Source organism: Oryzias latipes, chromosome 16 (assembly GCF_002234675.1).
Source record: "Oryzias latipes chromosome 16, ASM223467v1".
Lineage (NCBI taxonomy): Eukaryota > Metazoa > Chordata > Actinopteri > Beloniformes > Adrianichthyidae > Oryzias > Oryzias latipes.
The window spans coordinates 29739760-29755822 of record NC_019874.2 but is presented as its reverse complement, the minus strand read 5'-3'; the positions used below and the strand labels follow the sequence as shown (position 1 = coordinate 29755822).

General features: G+C 46.2%; 1 protein-coding gene across 2 annotated transcripts in view; it reads left to right on the top strand.

Annotated features, from left to right (window-relative positions):
- LOC110016721 (ubiquitin-conjugating enzyme E2 E2) overlaps positions 1 to 13827 on the top strand; it is a 138203-nt gene extending 124376 nt beyond the window's left edge. For both annotated transcript variants that reach the window (XM_023964624.1, XM_023964623.1), the window contains 3 exons: positions 8348 to 8480; positions 11573 to 11720; positions 13037 to 13827. In XM_023964624.1, coding sequence (XP_023820392.1) covers positions 8348 to 8480; positions 11573 to 11720; positions 13037 to 13134 — 379 coding nt within the window. In that variant the 3' untranslated portion in view covers positions 13135 to 13827. The remainder of the gene's footprint in view (positions 1 to 8347; positions 8481 to 11572; positions 11721 to 13036) is intronic.
- Positions 13828 to 16063: the final 2236 nt, after the last annotated feature.

The following is a 16063-nucleotide window of genomic DNA, read 5'->3' as shown; positions in this document are numbered from 1 at the left end:
TATTACATCCTAAAACAGCATCTATTTTATGTATATGAATCCAAAACTCATTTAGAAGTCTGGTAAAACATCAATAAAAACAATTCTGTTTTGAATGCCTTGGATTAGATTAGATTAAATAGGATTAGATTTAGAGATAAACCCAATAGAAGCTTACTGGGAACAAGCATTGGAGGTTCTTGGTTTTGAATCAAGATTTTATTTATTTTTATTATGAATTATTTTGTCTTGTGTTTAAAGATGCCTAATGCTGCGTAAACCTCTCACATTTTCTAAAAGCTTTTTTACATTTTTCTGCATCAAAAACATACATTTAAAAAAAATGTTAAGCTTTATTTGCCGTAGATAAAAAGCTGGTTGCAGCTTTGCATTTGAGAAATATAAACGGTTTGGAGTTTTGGCCTGAATCACAATATTTTCCCTAAATATTCTACAACTGTAAACGGTGAGCGGCTCTTTTGGTGTTCCAGCTGCAGTGGAAAACTTCAGATCTGTCCGTTTCTGAGAGGAAAGCAGTATTTCTGTCCTGCAGCCGTGCAGACGGGACCTGTTGAACATGAAATGCAGGCGTCTGTTCTGCAGGAGCTTAAATGAATTTGTGGTTATCTAGAAAATACTTTCTACCTTTCTTACCAATAAGATTAATGACCTCTCCTTCTTCTGCTGGCACCGGCGCCTTCTGGGTTCTCCCTTCCTTAGCTTTGTTATTATCATTTCTCTTTTATTTGTGTTTGTCTTTCATGTATTTTATTATGATTTTGATATTTTATTGCGTGTGTGGGGATTGGTGTTTTTTCCTTGAGCTGTTCTTTTTTTTTCCTGAAAGGTGCTTTAGAATTAAAATTAATTTGAATTTGAATCATCTGTTTGCACATACAGATGTTTCTTTATGGCAAATGTTTGAGCTGAGGTCGTGTGTCTGTCTGTCTCTGTCTCTGTCTCTGTCTCTGTCCGTCCGGGTTTTTATTTTTGTCCTTTTCAGAACTTTATCCCTTTATTTCCTGTTTGACCTTAAGGGGTGTGGTCTTTTGATTGACAGGTGACCACATTGTTCACAGGCACTTTTTGAAAGTGGAAGATCGTTGTTTTAAGTTGGTTCCATTGAAGCTGGGATCATTTTTTTCTTTGTCACGTCGTCATGGAGACGACCATATCTTCTGCTTGTTGTATTCCTGCGCTTTTAGATGGTTAAAAGTACAGATTAAGAAAAAGTTTTCCCATAAATGACTTGATTTCTAAACTTTTAATACAAGAGCATTGATGTTTGTAGTTTCCATGAAACTCTTTCAAAGTAAAAGCACAGAAACGTGTTTTCATGACGCCATTAAATACAGTCAGGATTTGTCTTTTCTTTCAACTCTGGTCCTCGTGCGCATTTGTGGTTTTGCTCTGCTGTGACTCGCCGCGGTCAAAGCATGTGACATGTCAGGCGTGTTGCAAACAACATGACACGGCTTCACGCGCGCTCATGTTAACGTCTCCGTGCAAAACTACAGATTTACGTCTGTTAGCTGTATGTATGGTGAAAAAAAATACTGCTTTGGTTAACGAATAAATGTAATCTAATTGAAATGTTTTTAAGCGGTAATTAAATCAAAAGGTGTGAGTTTTTATATGCAGTTCATTAGTGCGTCGTTAACGCGATATGATGGTTATCCATCGGTGGAACACGCGGGAAAAATCTGTTAGACATACATGGAACGATCGCAGAACAACACAAATTTGCATCTTGCAAAAATCTCACACAATTGCGAATAAACTGCACAAAATAAGGGTTACATTAAATGGTAACCTTGAATGTGCTAAATTAATCTAATGGTAGCTTGAAGAATTTAATGAACCAAATAAATCCATGTATGCATTTGACCAATCGGATGGACGTCTTTACGTTGTTGACCAATCGGATGGAGCCCTTTAATGTTAGATGTTTGCCTCCTATGCAGACGATGGTTAACTCTTATTTAAATTAAACTGTTGCAGTGAAATGGAAATTATGTCTTTGCAAAAAAAAAAATTCTTTTTTTTTCGTATACGTGGTGAGCTGCAGCTGAACTGCACTCAGGAGGCGGTAGCGTTAAGGGGTCTTGCCTAAGGACCCTCACTGAGTGATGTTAACTGCCATTGATATGGTAATTGCCCCCAGTACCATTGCTTCTTCCCCTCCGGGAATCGAACCCTGGATTCCTGCATGGTAGCCTCTCACCTTACCAACCTCTCACCTTACCAACCGGTTGTATATAAAGATATTTTTATATCTCATATTGTGCAGCCCCTAATAGATTAATAAATGAGATAAATTAATGTTAAGTTATATCAATTGGATGTGTATGTGGGGAAAATATCCAGGCTTTCATAGGGAGTCCTAATTTTTTCACATGACTGCATATCACGCATGTACATGTTCATACGTGGAAAATGGTAAAAACGTACGGCGGTGTAACTCGGCCTGAGCGTGGAAAGAGTCCTGGTGTGAGGGTTTCCTGACAGCGTGTCAGGACTTGATGAACTTGTGTTTGTCTGCGGCTGGAGCTTTTTATTTATTTTTTTTCATGGATGCGGTCGTCCTTGCTCTGCGTTTCTGGTCAGGCTCCTTGGTTTGTGATCTCAGGGAATCATCGAGGAAGTTTAACAGTCTGACGGTTTTCTCACAAAGGTTTTTCTTTTTTTTTTAAGTGACCATATTTGATTAATTTCTCCGCCCTGGTCCATGCAGAAGCTTTCATGCGCATCCATCAAAAATATCCCGATAACCGGCGTCTGTGGGAATTGGCTCCGGGGGACAACGACGGCGTGAGATGTCAGAGATGTTATGGAGATTAGCCCGGCTCATGCTGCAAGATAAAGGTTATCTTTTGGCATCAATCTGCAGATTGGCCTGACAATGAAATGAGGCAGCGTGGATGATTAAACGGGCGACGAACAGGCCGCTCGCTCACGCCACTCTGTATCTTTGGAGGGAAAGGTCACTGAATATAAATGGAAATTATTACTTCTGTCTGTGATCGTGGACCGCCGGTGAGGTGGCTTTTTAGGAAATGGGATTAAAAGGTAAAAACAAGGACATAAACCTGTGGAAGAAGACACAATCACTGCTACTCCTTTTGCTCTGCACGGCCAAGAACGTGAGAGCAGAAGCGTGGAGGGGAGAAAGATGAACCCGGAAGAAAGGGAGCAGCGCCTGTCTGTGGCTCGGCGCTATTTTGGTGCAGCGTGGCGGGGGGAGCCGGCCCAGCTGTCGGTGCGGTTTCCTGTGTGAGTGTAATGCCGGATGACAGGGCAGCGGCGAGATCCTCAGACACCCGCGCACTAATGCATCCCCGACCGCCCAAACAAATGACCCAAATAGTCAGTGAATCCCGCCGTTTGGCCGACGGTGAGCCGCAGATGTGGAGCCGTCCGCACGCAGTTCGTGGTTCCTCCGGCCCCCGCGGCGCCCGCCCAGCATATACGTTCGCCGTGAGCTGATCCGTTAGAGATTCAGCAAAAATGGTGTTTACCCAGCATGCCTCAGTCCAGAGAGACTGTGGACGGGGAGGGGGGGGGGAGAATGTCTGGAAACAAGCAGGTTCCTGGTTCAGCAGGAGGGGGGGACGTGCGGGCTGCTGCGCGTCCGCCACGTTCGGTCCACGCCGCAGGTTCTCCTGCGACAGTGGGCTGCTGTGAAAGCTCGTCCAGAACCTGTGTTCCCCTGTGAGACGGCCTCCCCAGCAGACAAAAGGAAGTCAAATGAAGACGCTTTAAAAGCGGCACCAGCGCCGTTCTCATGTAAACAGACTCTTGGGGATGGTGGGGGGGAGGGGGCGACTCTCATGTAATTGTGCTGCCTTTCTTCTTCCTCTAATTGTCCGGTCGGAGCTCGTTTGCTGCCCCCAGGTGAGCGTCTGTCAAACTGCAGAGTTTTGTTCTCTGTTCTTGGTGGAGATCTGCAGAGATGCCCTTCTGTGAATAAAGGTCCAAACATTTAAGGCATCAGGGCGGCCTGCTGAACAGATCCTAACGCTGCGCCTCCTGGCAGCAGACCCGTGCATGTGGCTGACACCCGCCTCCCCGCCCCGGCTGCTGGGTGACAGAACCACCGCTGCCCTCGTGGCCTGGGAAGGAGCCGGCGTCGAGCCGGCGAATGAATGAAAAGCTGCCTTTGAAAAGAACTGCGTTGTTTATTAATCTACAGATTCATCCTGTGTGCTTCGGTTATGAGGAGCAGAAGTCAGCCTTTCAGAGGGAATTTCTGCCATCAACAGACTGTAGAAAGTCACTGCCCCCCCCTCTGCAGTTCGTTTCACTCCACTTTTATTATTGAAAGTGACTTTTCACTCTGAGGTTCCCAGCTGCCTGTGAGCTGACAGAGTTTCTCTGTCACACATTTCAGAGACGGAAATACTGAAGGATGTTTCTGCAAACGCGTGCAGCTCTGCCTTCACATGTCCTGATTCTTCCTGGGTTTTTACTGCAATAAATGAACAAAGCAGAGAGTCAGAAACCAGAAGAGTTTGTTTTTTATCACCTCGAGGAAGTAAAAAGACGCACCTTCTCTTCATCACCACTATTTACTGTTTGATGTTAGAATTTAGATTTAACTGCAGTGAAAAGTGGAGAGATCCTGAAATCTGACCTGATGACTGGAAATGAGGCTGCATGTCTGCTGCTGCATGTCTGGTGATGCTGCATGTCTGCTGCTGCTGTTGCATGTCTGGAGTTGCTGCATCTCTGCTTCTGCTGCATGTCTGCTGTTGCTGCATCTCTGATGCTGCTGCGTGTCTGCTGCTGCTGCGTGGCTGTTGTGTGGCTGCATGGCTGATTTTGCATGTCTGGTGTTGCTGCTGCATGTCTGCTGCTGCTGCATGTCAGCTGCTTGCAGTTCAGCGCATTCTGAAGCCTCTTGGGCAGAACTGGACACACCCGTTTGCGTCTGCTCTCTAATTTTCCCACGGCAGTAAATCTGCTCTCCGCTCTTCCACATGTTGAAGATCTCGTCTTCCTTCCACTCCTCTGTTTTTCTGCCGGCTGTTATAAACAGGTTTGGCGTTTCCAGCTGTAGACAAATGCTCCGCTCTCCTCTCTTCTTGCGGTTTCTTCTGATCTCAACCTTAAACATGACTAATTCTGATGACTTTGTTTTGGCGTGAGGACACAAACAGGAACACTTCTCCTGTAGGATTTGAAGACTGGACTGAAGTTTTGATAACCTGAAGGTTGGTTTCTGTGCAGGAAGGAGAGTTTGAAGGTTCTGCTTTGTTCTGCCTTTCATGGTTTGGATTCTGCCTTTGGGTCTGCTGGTTCTCCTAAGCTTGATCCCATAAAGGCACCGCCGCTTCCACAAGGTTCCTTTCGGGGCGGTTGGTCAGTCCTGCTCTACATGGTTTACTTACCGCTGCTAACGTCCAGGATGGATGTGGTCCAGGACCTGAGTGTCCACATGGACGGGACTCCGTGACCGTTGTGTTTCTGTTGTTGCTACTTCTGTTTGTACCGAAGGCACCACTGTTTAGTGATGTCGTCATGGGAATGATGGGAACTTGAGGCCCTTTCACACCAATAGGTTTTTCTTCGTCTTCTGTGTGAAAGACCAAACAATCCTGGTCTTCCATGTGAATCCTGGTCCGGTTCACTACAGTCTGAATGCTAACAAAGGACCCATTAGAATACAGGAAGTGAACTGAGGAGTGAAATGCATTATGGTCTGAATGGTTTGCATAGGAATCAGCACCGCTGTGGGTCCGTGGCCCAAACCTTTAAAAAAAACATCAATCTGGTTCCAATTTGCTTTGTGGTTTAACACGATGGAGCATCAAAAACCAGGTGCTGTGTGACCTGGACCCCGATAGTTTTAGTCACATCTGCCCTTATGGGTGGAGTTAGTTTGTGCAACTTACATTAGCCTCATAAATACTTCACAATGAATTTAACACTAATGGTACGTTCCATTCTCCTTGAGGTGGTCATTGGAGCCCCAAGGGAACTGCAGGACTGAGCTCTCCTTAACAAGCGGTCGTTCCTCTCTATGACCGTCATCCGTGGACCCGGACCACCAAAGACCCACAACACCTAAACGGGTCACAACCCAAAGACCCACAGCGGGTCAACCCCTGTATGGGTGCCTATGACAATCTGTGTATTCAGACACATTTGGTTCACTTAACCAAATGTTAAGTGAACCAAACCAGAATTCAGTTCCCCGATAATCCGGAACACATTTTCAGTCTGAATTCATCCCAGCGGACCCTAGTCGGACCCCCAACTATCAATGTACAAGGACTGCAAAACGTAGGACCTCCATCATGGTCTAATTAGCTAATTAGTCCCGTTTCTGCATTAGAAAAAACAAATGTAAGAGAATAACATGTAAAAGCTTTTTCTTAGCAGGAATACCTACAGAATGATATATATATATATATATATATATATATATATATATATATATATATATATATATATATATATATATATATATATATATATATATATCTCTTTTTATATCCTCTAAAACCACTAAATTAGACCAACAGAGCAGCAATTGGTCAATCTGATGACAACACTTTAAATATCCTTCAGCTGTGAATATGAAAACAGAGGAAACCCAGAATCTGTAAATAAATAAAAACAAGCCAACAACAGTCCGGGGGTTTGAGTCCACTGCACTGGAGGTCAGCCGCTGCTCCCACCGGATCAGCAGGACCCCGGACAGTCCAAACAAAGACGTCTGCCTAGTTACTTTGCCCCGCCCTCGTAATTCCTGGCCAACGAGTGACGAGATCTTCAGTCACATGGTTTTGTTTACAAGCTTTGGTTTGAAACAGGAAAGTCCGCCTGACGGCAGTTTGAATCCAGACCAAACGCGAGCATCAGGACTCGGTCCGGACCAAACCGTTTGTCCGGTCTGAATGAAGCAGATTGGGGTGAAGCGATGGGACTAAACGGACCTCTAAAGTGATCCTGGCCGAGGCTGAAGCAGCCAAATGTCCAAATTCCCTTCCATTCTCAAGCGGGTGTCGTGTTCATCTGCTGCCTGAAGCTCTTTCCTGCACCGTGGAGAATGCGGCCGACACGCCAAACCAGTTTCTGACACGCTGAGGAGTTAGACCCAGAAACGGCTGCTTGCTTGTTCCTGGACCCAAAAATCCCCCAAAATAAAGACTTCAGACGACTGAGCAGAACACGCTTCTATTTTCAATTCAATGCAGAACGGCCAGAAATCCTGCTGTCATCCACAGAACAAAGAAAGCGTTGATTCACTCATCGCTTATTCTTTTCTTTGAACTTCCTTTTAGAAATTTGGTTTGGTTATAAAAAAAGGTTTTCACATAAACTGTTTAAAAAGAAACAAAGAATAAACGTTAACCACGAGAGCCTTTTTATTAATGAAAAAAAAATACTACAAATACTCTAGAGTCTCACTGCGATCATCTACTGATCGCTAAGCGTTTCCTTTTTTTTCCCGTCTGCTCCTGATTCACAACGATCTGAATAAAGAAATGTCATTTTTCTCCTCATATCTGGCCTCCATCAGCAGAAAGACGCCACAGAAACACGTTAAAAATGGCAAAAACAATGCCGTGAGTCTTTAAAAAGCTCCAGACTCGTGATGGAAACGTCCATCTTCTCTGCTGGGATCCGTGGAGAAGCGTCTGCATGTGAGCACGTCCTCACTCTGCTGTCAGATGGCATCACTCTGTCTGCCCCCCTCCCCGTTTAGTCCCCTCGGTTCTGATGGTTTCCTCCTTTCAAGCAGCAAAACTCCCTCACAAGCTCCGCTGGAACAATCGCACAATCTAAACAAACACAAATCCCGTAGCTTATTAGCAAAAGCTGAGGAATTTCTATGAATAGGAGATGATCTCTTTTCCTCGCGGTGCTTTGATGTGAAGCGAGGCGGCAGCGGCCTCGGAGATGAGCACCAGCCCCGCTAATTACACCCAATCACAGGCGTGCTCTGTTGTCGCGGGCTTCGTCATCTGGACGTTGTCCCGGCCTCCTGGCTGTCGGCCACATGGGGGTCCTGCCACAAACATCTGAGCTGGGGGGGTGGGGGGCTGGGGTGGAACAAACCACTCGGTCTGTACAACAGATGTGACCTTCAGCCCCCATGCAGCAGAAAGGTTCAGTCCGTGCAGAGGCGGGGCTTGAGTAGGAGGTGGTTGTGATGTCACCTCCAGGCGGAGCTTCACCGTTACCTTCAAGGAACCTTCTGACAATCGTTGGAAAACCTCCAGCGGTTCCCCCAAACTCCATCATTAACTCGTCAGAAGCTAACAATTAACCCCCCCCCCCAGCCCCCCCGGACGCCGTATCTGATGCAGCTCCCTGATTAACACACAAACTCGTCTTTCTGCCGCTTCTATTGTTTCAGTGCCGGCCCCAAAGGGGACAACATCTACGAGTGGAGGTCGACCATCCTGGGACCCCCCGGCTCCGTCTACGAGGGAGGGGTCTTCTTCCTGGACATTGCCTTCACACCAGACTACCCCTTCAAACCCCCCAAGGTAAGCTCCCTGACCAGAAACTCCCCTCCACCATTAAAAAAAGGGGGGGGGGTAGAAATATGCGTCCCACCATTTACCACGACACTGATCCACAGCGGCGGCCGCTGATCCACAGACAAAAATACACAAAAACACAGGAATAACAAAAAAAAGAACGCACCAAAACACAAAGGCACAATCTCCAAGATTTAAACTTCATTGAAAAGCACAAAAGTTCGACTCTTTAAGGTCTTTGCAGACATGACTCCACGTTTCCAACTATTATATCTGTAACATGTATTTATTTCAAGGTTTTATTACAGAAATAACATAAAATAAGCGAGCACTTAAAAACATAACCAAAGCAAAAAAAAAAAAGTCTGACCCCCGATTTATGAATATTATTATTTTTTTAATTATTTTATATTCGATTAATCGATGAAAAAGCTGAACTGGTATTTATGCCCATCAGGTAAATCTGCTGGAAAACTTAATAGAAAAACTTAATTTATGTCTGCTGTGGTGTTTTGTTAATTGTTGTGCGTTGATCCGGTGTCGTCATGCTCTGACACACATCATCATTTGTTTTTATGTTGTTATGTTTATTATTTTCTGCCTTATTCTGCCACCAATCGCGGCAAAAGAATTCCTGGTTGGTGAGTTTATCCTCATCACTAATCAGCAAAGACGACATTAAAATTTGATTGTTAAAAAAACAAATCAAACGGATCAAATCCTCCTCCTCCTCCTCCTCAGCAGCAGCATCTCTGTCTCTTCAGGAGGAAGAAATCCTTGCCTCCAACGCTTTGATGCGTCTGCAGCTGTAATCATCCAGAACCAACGATCCGACTTCATTCCCAGCATTGATCCTCAGACTCTCTGCTGCTTTAGGTTCTGCTGATCGCCTCGTCAATACCTCATCACGTTGTTCTTTACCGGAACCTCCTCCACCTCGATTTCAGGAGGAATACTGGAAACGCACAGATTTCTGGAGCTCCGCCTCTATTGCCCCCCCCCCAGCTGGTTTTAGGCTGCGGGCCACGTTCCCGTCGGTTCCTGCAGAACCCCCGAGTCTGCAGTTCTGCAGGCTTTTGCTCTGCATGCTGATGATCTGCTGTCCTGTCGTGAAGGACGCGGCGGGGGCGTGGTGTTTGAGTTTGCCCCCCTCCCTCTGCAGAAGGTGGATGTGTGGGGCGCGGAGGGGAGGGGAGAGGGGTATTTATATCCAGAGCCGTGTGGGGTTTTTTTTTTGGGGGGGGGTCGCAGAGGGGGTCAGGCGCTGGTGATTGGAGCAGCAGGGCGGACAGACGACCACACAGATGGTCGCGCCCACCCCCCACCCCCACCCCGAGTGTTTTGCTGCATGAGTCACAGCTGGAGCCTGTGTGGTTGGGGGGGGTGGGGGGGGGGGGGGCTGTTTACTTTTACAAGTAAGCAAACTAATTGACACTTGGCTGCTGGAGTCCAATATTTGAACAGAGCCGTCATTGTTGTGGCGCTGCAGCTCCACGCTGCCCTCTGCTGGCCGAGGACAGAATCGCCTCGCATTTCCAATTTCAAAACTCTCCGGATTATTCAACAAGACGCGCCTCACCTGTTGGATCCCATTTAAGGAGTCGAGCTTCTCCAGCAACGCCGACGGACAGAAAAGCGCCCCCCCCCCCCCCCCCCCCCCCCCCCCCCCCCAGTGGAGCCTGCGTCTCGTTATCCCTGCGGCGTCTGAGCTCTCTGCAGGCCGAAGAGGGAAGTTGGTGCAGAAGCGATCCTGCATGTCAGGAGTTCTTCCTGTTTGACAGGAAAACATCTGAAAACAATCAAAGGTGTTTTTGGTGCCCAAACGAACTCTAATTTCTGTCAGATTTGAATCGTGTTTCCGTGAGGATCAAGAGGAAGTGATTAGAAGTTAAAGTGAGAGGAAGTGAGAGTGTTTCCTTCATGGCTTTTTGTTTCACAGCGTGGAGGCCGCCGCCGCCGCGCTTGAATGAAGCCTGTTTGCGTTTATCAGAGGCTCTTTGTGTCTGTGAGCTGCGGAAGCAGAAACTGACAGAATGGGACGTTTGCTGAAAACTGTGTGATCGACAAAGAGACTGCAGTGGTCGGACTCCCAACCAAAGAGCTTCAAGACGACTGAAGCTCCGCCTCCACCGCAGATGGAGAAGCAAACATCAGCCTCCATGTCCTCTGCAGGGAACATTTCTAAACCTGAATGTCTCCCAACCACCACATACTACTGAAAGAGTGTCGACAGAGGTCATGTGGGGCTTTTCAGGGATATTAAATGTAAAGGGGTGGAGCTATGGGAGTTGTAGTTTTTTTTAGATTTAAGGGTTAAAGTGTTTTGGTTTTTTTCTTCTGGTAGTCAGAAAACTTTTACAGCAGCAGCAAACACTAAATATTGTGACATCGACGCTCAAAAGAAGCCGGCGATTTGACCTGAATCTTTTGATGTGATCCTGGAAGACGGGAAGTCCCGCACAGCACCACAGAAGAAGAAACGATCGCTTTAAGGATGATACGTTTCCCAGCAAACGGCTGTCTAAGTCAGACTTTCCATTTCAACTTAGCTCCAAACTTCGTCCGTCCAGCAAAAAACTAGAAAGAACGAGGCCATCTGGTGGCCAAAGTTAGTCATAGCAATCCAAACTGCTTTCACGTAAAACGCTGTTTCCCTCCAAGGGTCGAAGGAGGGGTTTGACGTCTATTGTGAAACGTATTTGTATTTGGCGTGCGGCACTTTGTGCTGTCGTGAATGAAAAGTGCTCAATAAATAAAGATTGATAGGATTTGAAAACATTCTTCAAAAGGCGTCATTAGGCCACTTTTGCCTCAAACCTCCAGCAGCAGTGAAGTCACTGAGAAACGTTCTGGGCTCATCGAGGTGGATCCAAAAATAACAGTAACCGTTGGTTCCAGAAAACTTTATTTAAAAGCTTTTTTTTTAAACGTTTGGATCTAGTGGTTTCAAACACCACGGCTGAAGGAATCGAACAGCGCTTCTTCTCTTCTGTTGCTGCTCGGACCCAGAGATGACTGGGTTCTGCGCATGAGCAGAACCTCTCGGCCCGTTACAGCGAATCCGGCTGACGGCGGGAACCCGTTTGTTTGTGCTGCAGGTGACGTTCCGCACGAGGATCTATCACTGCAACATCAACAGCCAGGGCGTGATCTGCCTGGACATCCTGAAGGACAACTGGAGCCCCGCCCTCACCATCTCCAAGGTGCTGCTGTCCATCTGCTCCCTGCTCACAGACTGCAACCCAGGTGAGGCGTCTGCAGACCGGGCCCCTCCCCCTGACCCGCTTAAAGGAAGGGGGGAATCATGGGGACTGTAATCTGGTAGATTAGGAACCTTACGTCGAGACAGTTTCCATGATGGGAGGATTCCATAAATCTGCTAGATCCTCCGACTGCAGGAATCCAGACTCCAGCCGTAATCTGGGGGTTCGGGTGGAGAGGTCTGAGGTCGCTGGTTTATGTCAGAACCGCTTTCTTTACATCTGAAGATGCAGTCCTGTTTCTGTCCTCATAATGAAACCCCCCCTACGACGATGATGGGGCGACAGAGTAGAAGACAGAGTAAATTTAGAACCCCATCGCCACAGACGATGCTCGGAAACTCAACCGTGGGGCCGAAGCAGAGGATTCTGGGCTTAAAGACGCTCCTCGTGTCTGCAGGGTCTTAACAAAGTCCAAACCTGACGACACTTTTGACCACAAGTCCATAGATTCTAGCAGACGAAATGAACTTGCTGGTTCCCTTTTGGGGTCATGTGGTTGCTGGAGCCTATCCCAGCTGCTGTTGCAGGGACACTCGCTCACATTCATACCTAGAGGTCTTTCAGTGACGCCAACTAACCTGTGAAGCAGTTTTTAGAAGCCAGCCCGGGTTGGAACCAGGCTGGGGCGACCGCTACCCCAAGAAATCAATCCTAAAACGTTTTTCTCCGAGAAAACTAGTTTTCTGAACTCCGCCGTGTTTGGCTCACGCTCTTTAAAGATATTTCCTCTTTTCTTTTCATCCATTAGTCTTTTCCGTTTAGGTCCCTTTTTTTTAGACGTTTCAGCTTCTGTGTGACTCAAAGTTGGATTCAATCGTTTATTCATTTATAGAAAGAACAATCTGTTCCGGGTTTTGCTGTCGGTCTAACTGATGAACCTGTTTGGCTTCAATTTGAGGCTGGATGTCCCCGTTTGTGTCCCAATTCCTTCCCTACTCACTACATAGTGCCTTTGTCATTTTCTAGTGCCCTACAAATCTAAAATCCAGTGCCCTAGAAATTTCCCAGAAGTCTCTGCAAAAACCAGTGTGCATCGATGCTCACTAGATCGGCGAATATAGACCACAATGCATTGCGCCGGACCAATTTTTTTTTAATAAAGCCTCAACGTTTTCATCTTCAGAAGACATTGGACTCATAAATAATGGTCGGCACTACATGGTAGCACTGTATAGTTTTGTAGTAGTTAGGGTGGGAACTCGGACACGCTCCCTGTGTTTTGTGTGTGTGGGGGGGGGTCACTGTGTTTTGGGGCGCTGGCGGAGGTCAAACGCTGATGCTTGTGTCCGTGTCTTTCAGCCGACCCTCTGGTGGGGAGCATCGCCACACAGTACCTGACCAACAGAACAGAGCATGACAGAATAGCTAAGCAATGGACCAAGAGATACGCCACATAGACGCCCGCCGCCGACCCCCCCGACCCCCCGGCCTCTCTCTACCTCTTCCCCTTTAGTCTGTCAAAGCACACTCACACAGTGCAGCGGTATATCTGCCCCCCTGTCGTCCTCCTCCTCCTCCCCCCGTTTTATCTACCTTTTCTGTGCAAAAACAAAAGAAAAAGACAAAAAAAAACAAAAGTTGTCCTTTGTTCCTTGTTGACTTGAAAGCTTCTTTTTTATACAGAGAGTAGATTGGGATTTTTATTTTCCAATATCTGAATGTTGGAAGTATTGTATTAGATAAAAAACACAGAATATTATAATTATCATACGCATCGTCCTCCAGCTACACAGTATGTATTCTCATTTCCTTCGTGGCGCCCCGGAAACAAACGCGCAGACCGTTGCTTTTTCCGTTGCTCTCCTCGGTTCTCGTCACGGGTTCTTGGCCTGCATGGGACGGGACGGTTGGCTTCAGTGGATCCTTCATGCTTTCTAACTCCCTCTGATTTTGTTTGTACTGTATGTATTTTTTCAAAGGCTTTTGAGGCAGACCACTAAAGTATAGGTCTGCCTGTGAAAGAGGCAGGACTTGTGTATTTACTGGCTACCCGCCACCCCTGCAATTGCAGAGTGGTTTGTCGTGCACTTGTATTTCTGAAGCACCCAATAAAACACAGTGGTTGGCTTGTGAGAAAAGAAAAAAAAAAAGTGTAAATGCTCCGTTTGTGCTTCCTCCACGTTGACACCACCCCCCCCCCCCCCTCTTGGAACCACGCATGGTTCGATCCGCCACGTCCGGCAGCTTTTCTTACCAACATCCGGAAGGTTCTCCGGCAGCACATCAGTGGTTAGATCGACAGAAATCTGACATCATGAAGGGTCATCGTCATCCTCGGAGAAGCAGGGACGCGTCTCCTCGCCGTCGCCTTTCCGGACCTCCATCAAAACGCTAAATTACGTTTTGTAGAGGAACAAGCTGTCAAAATGAAAAAAAAATAGAAGAAAAAAACTCTTATTTTTATTTCACCCTCACTAAATTACAGTCCAACCAATGGCTGCTGTCAGACTCTGTCACCATGGTAACCCTTGAGTTTAGATCAATGAAGCAGAACTCTCCTGACCTCTGACCTTTCCACAGAACGCCTCCAATTATTTACACGAGGCCACCAACACACGTGCTGTCGAAGGGAATTCAGCTGTGGTGCAGCGGGCGCCACGCCAGATACTGTTCATGCGTCAAACGCGCTGGATACCGACATCGCTCTTTGACGGAAGACAAAACCACATAAACTGAAAACAAAAAAAATCAATTATCCATTTCTTTCATTTCCATTGCTTGTTTTTTACAGTGATTTAATAAAGTCTTTATAAAAACACTGGAGCCTTTAAACGGGCTGAGGTTGCAGGGTTGAAGACGCCTGATGTTAAAGGACGTCTTTGTTAAAGTCATCATTTCTTAAACCAGCCGTCAGTTCCATTCTAGATGCTGAGTAGTAAGTCAGTTTGATGTCTGCTCCGCCCACCTGGTCTGAAGAAGTGGGATTCACGGCACAAAGCGAGAGTTTGGATTCACCCACCGGCTAATCCAAACACCACGACCTCAACTGAGGACAACGGTTTAAAAAAATAAATCGATAAACATTCATCGTTTTTGCGCCTCTAGTGGTCATTTGGAAGAACTGCAACACGTGGTTCTTTTGGATCGGCTTTAGGTTTGATTTTAAAGGAAAACTGTTGATCGCATGACTGTGAACCTTTCACATGGTCTCCCTGCTGAAGTCGTGTTTCAAACTCACCTGTGGACACCTGACGAAATCGGGCAGACGGGTGTGGTTCACCTGGATGGGACTGCAGGCACCAAACAAGGTAAGGGGGCGTTTTTTGTTTCGTTTTTCCTTTGTTACATTTTTAACCATGTTTCAAAAACTCCTGAAAGTACAAATCTCGTTACCAAACACAGTCCTGCTGATGGTGTTGCCGTGACAACGTAAATGTGTGATGGACGGAGGGAGAAGGAGATAAAGTTTAACACATCCTTCACCTGAACCACATCAGTCCTCATCGATTACCTGCAGACATTTTTACAGCGTGAAACTTTATAAACAGCAAAAGCTTTGAGTTGTTGAATGAATGAATGAAACCCTTTTCTGTTTGCGTACTTGACAGTAATATTCAAGTTCTAAGGCAAAGAAACTGGAACTTTGGGCCATTAAGAGTTCATGAGATTAACCTCTCCATATTCCAAAGGTGATCATGAAAAAAAGGAATGTAGGAACATTCAGGTTAGCCCACAAAATGACCGACTTTGGACTTTCCTTTTTCGGTTTTAGTTCTATTAAGCTCAACTTTGTTAAATTAATGTCAGTCCTTTTACTGCAGTTCCACTGCGATCATCTTTTCTTCCATCTTCAAAGTCTTCCCAGTGCTCTTTTATTTAGGATGATGATGTTTGTATTGTGCCATTTTTAGTCAAAAGGACATAGTTTCTGCAGAGCGGCAGAAAGTTCATTAGAAATTCCCCTCTAAATTGTGGGTGGGACCATAATTGAGAACTCTCTGTTTACACTCCTGCTATCTTACGGCCCAACCCTAACATTAGCGGTGTAACAAAATGGTGATCTATTGGTCTGAAAGTGGATGCATCAGAATGGAGTCTGCTCCTGATTCGTAACTATTTAAATAAATAAAAAATACTCACAAATGCAAATGTCAGTTTAACTTTAGTTCTAAATGTCCTTCATGATGAAAAAAATGGTTAAAAAACCCGGTTTTCCTCAGAGTGGGTCTGTCAGATGACTCGCCAAACAGCAGAGAGGTTCCCAGCTTCACCAACATGTTCTCCTCTGTGGAAAGAAGGAACTGGATCACTGATCGGTGTGAACAGAACCGCACCAGAGTCCAGAAGGTCGTTCTGCCGCGAGAGGACGGCTGACCGTCCTGCAAA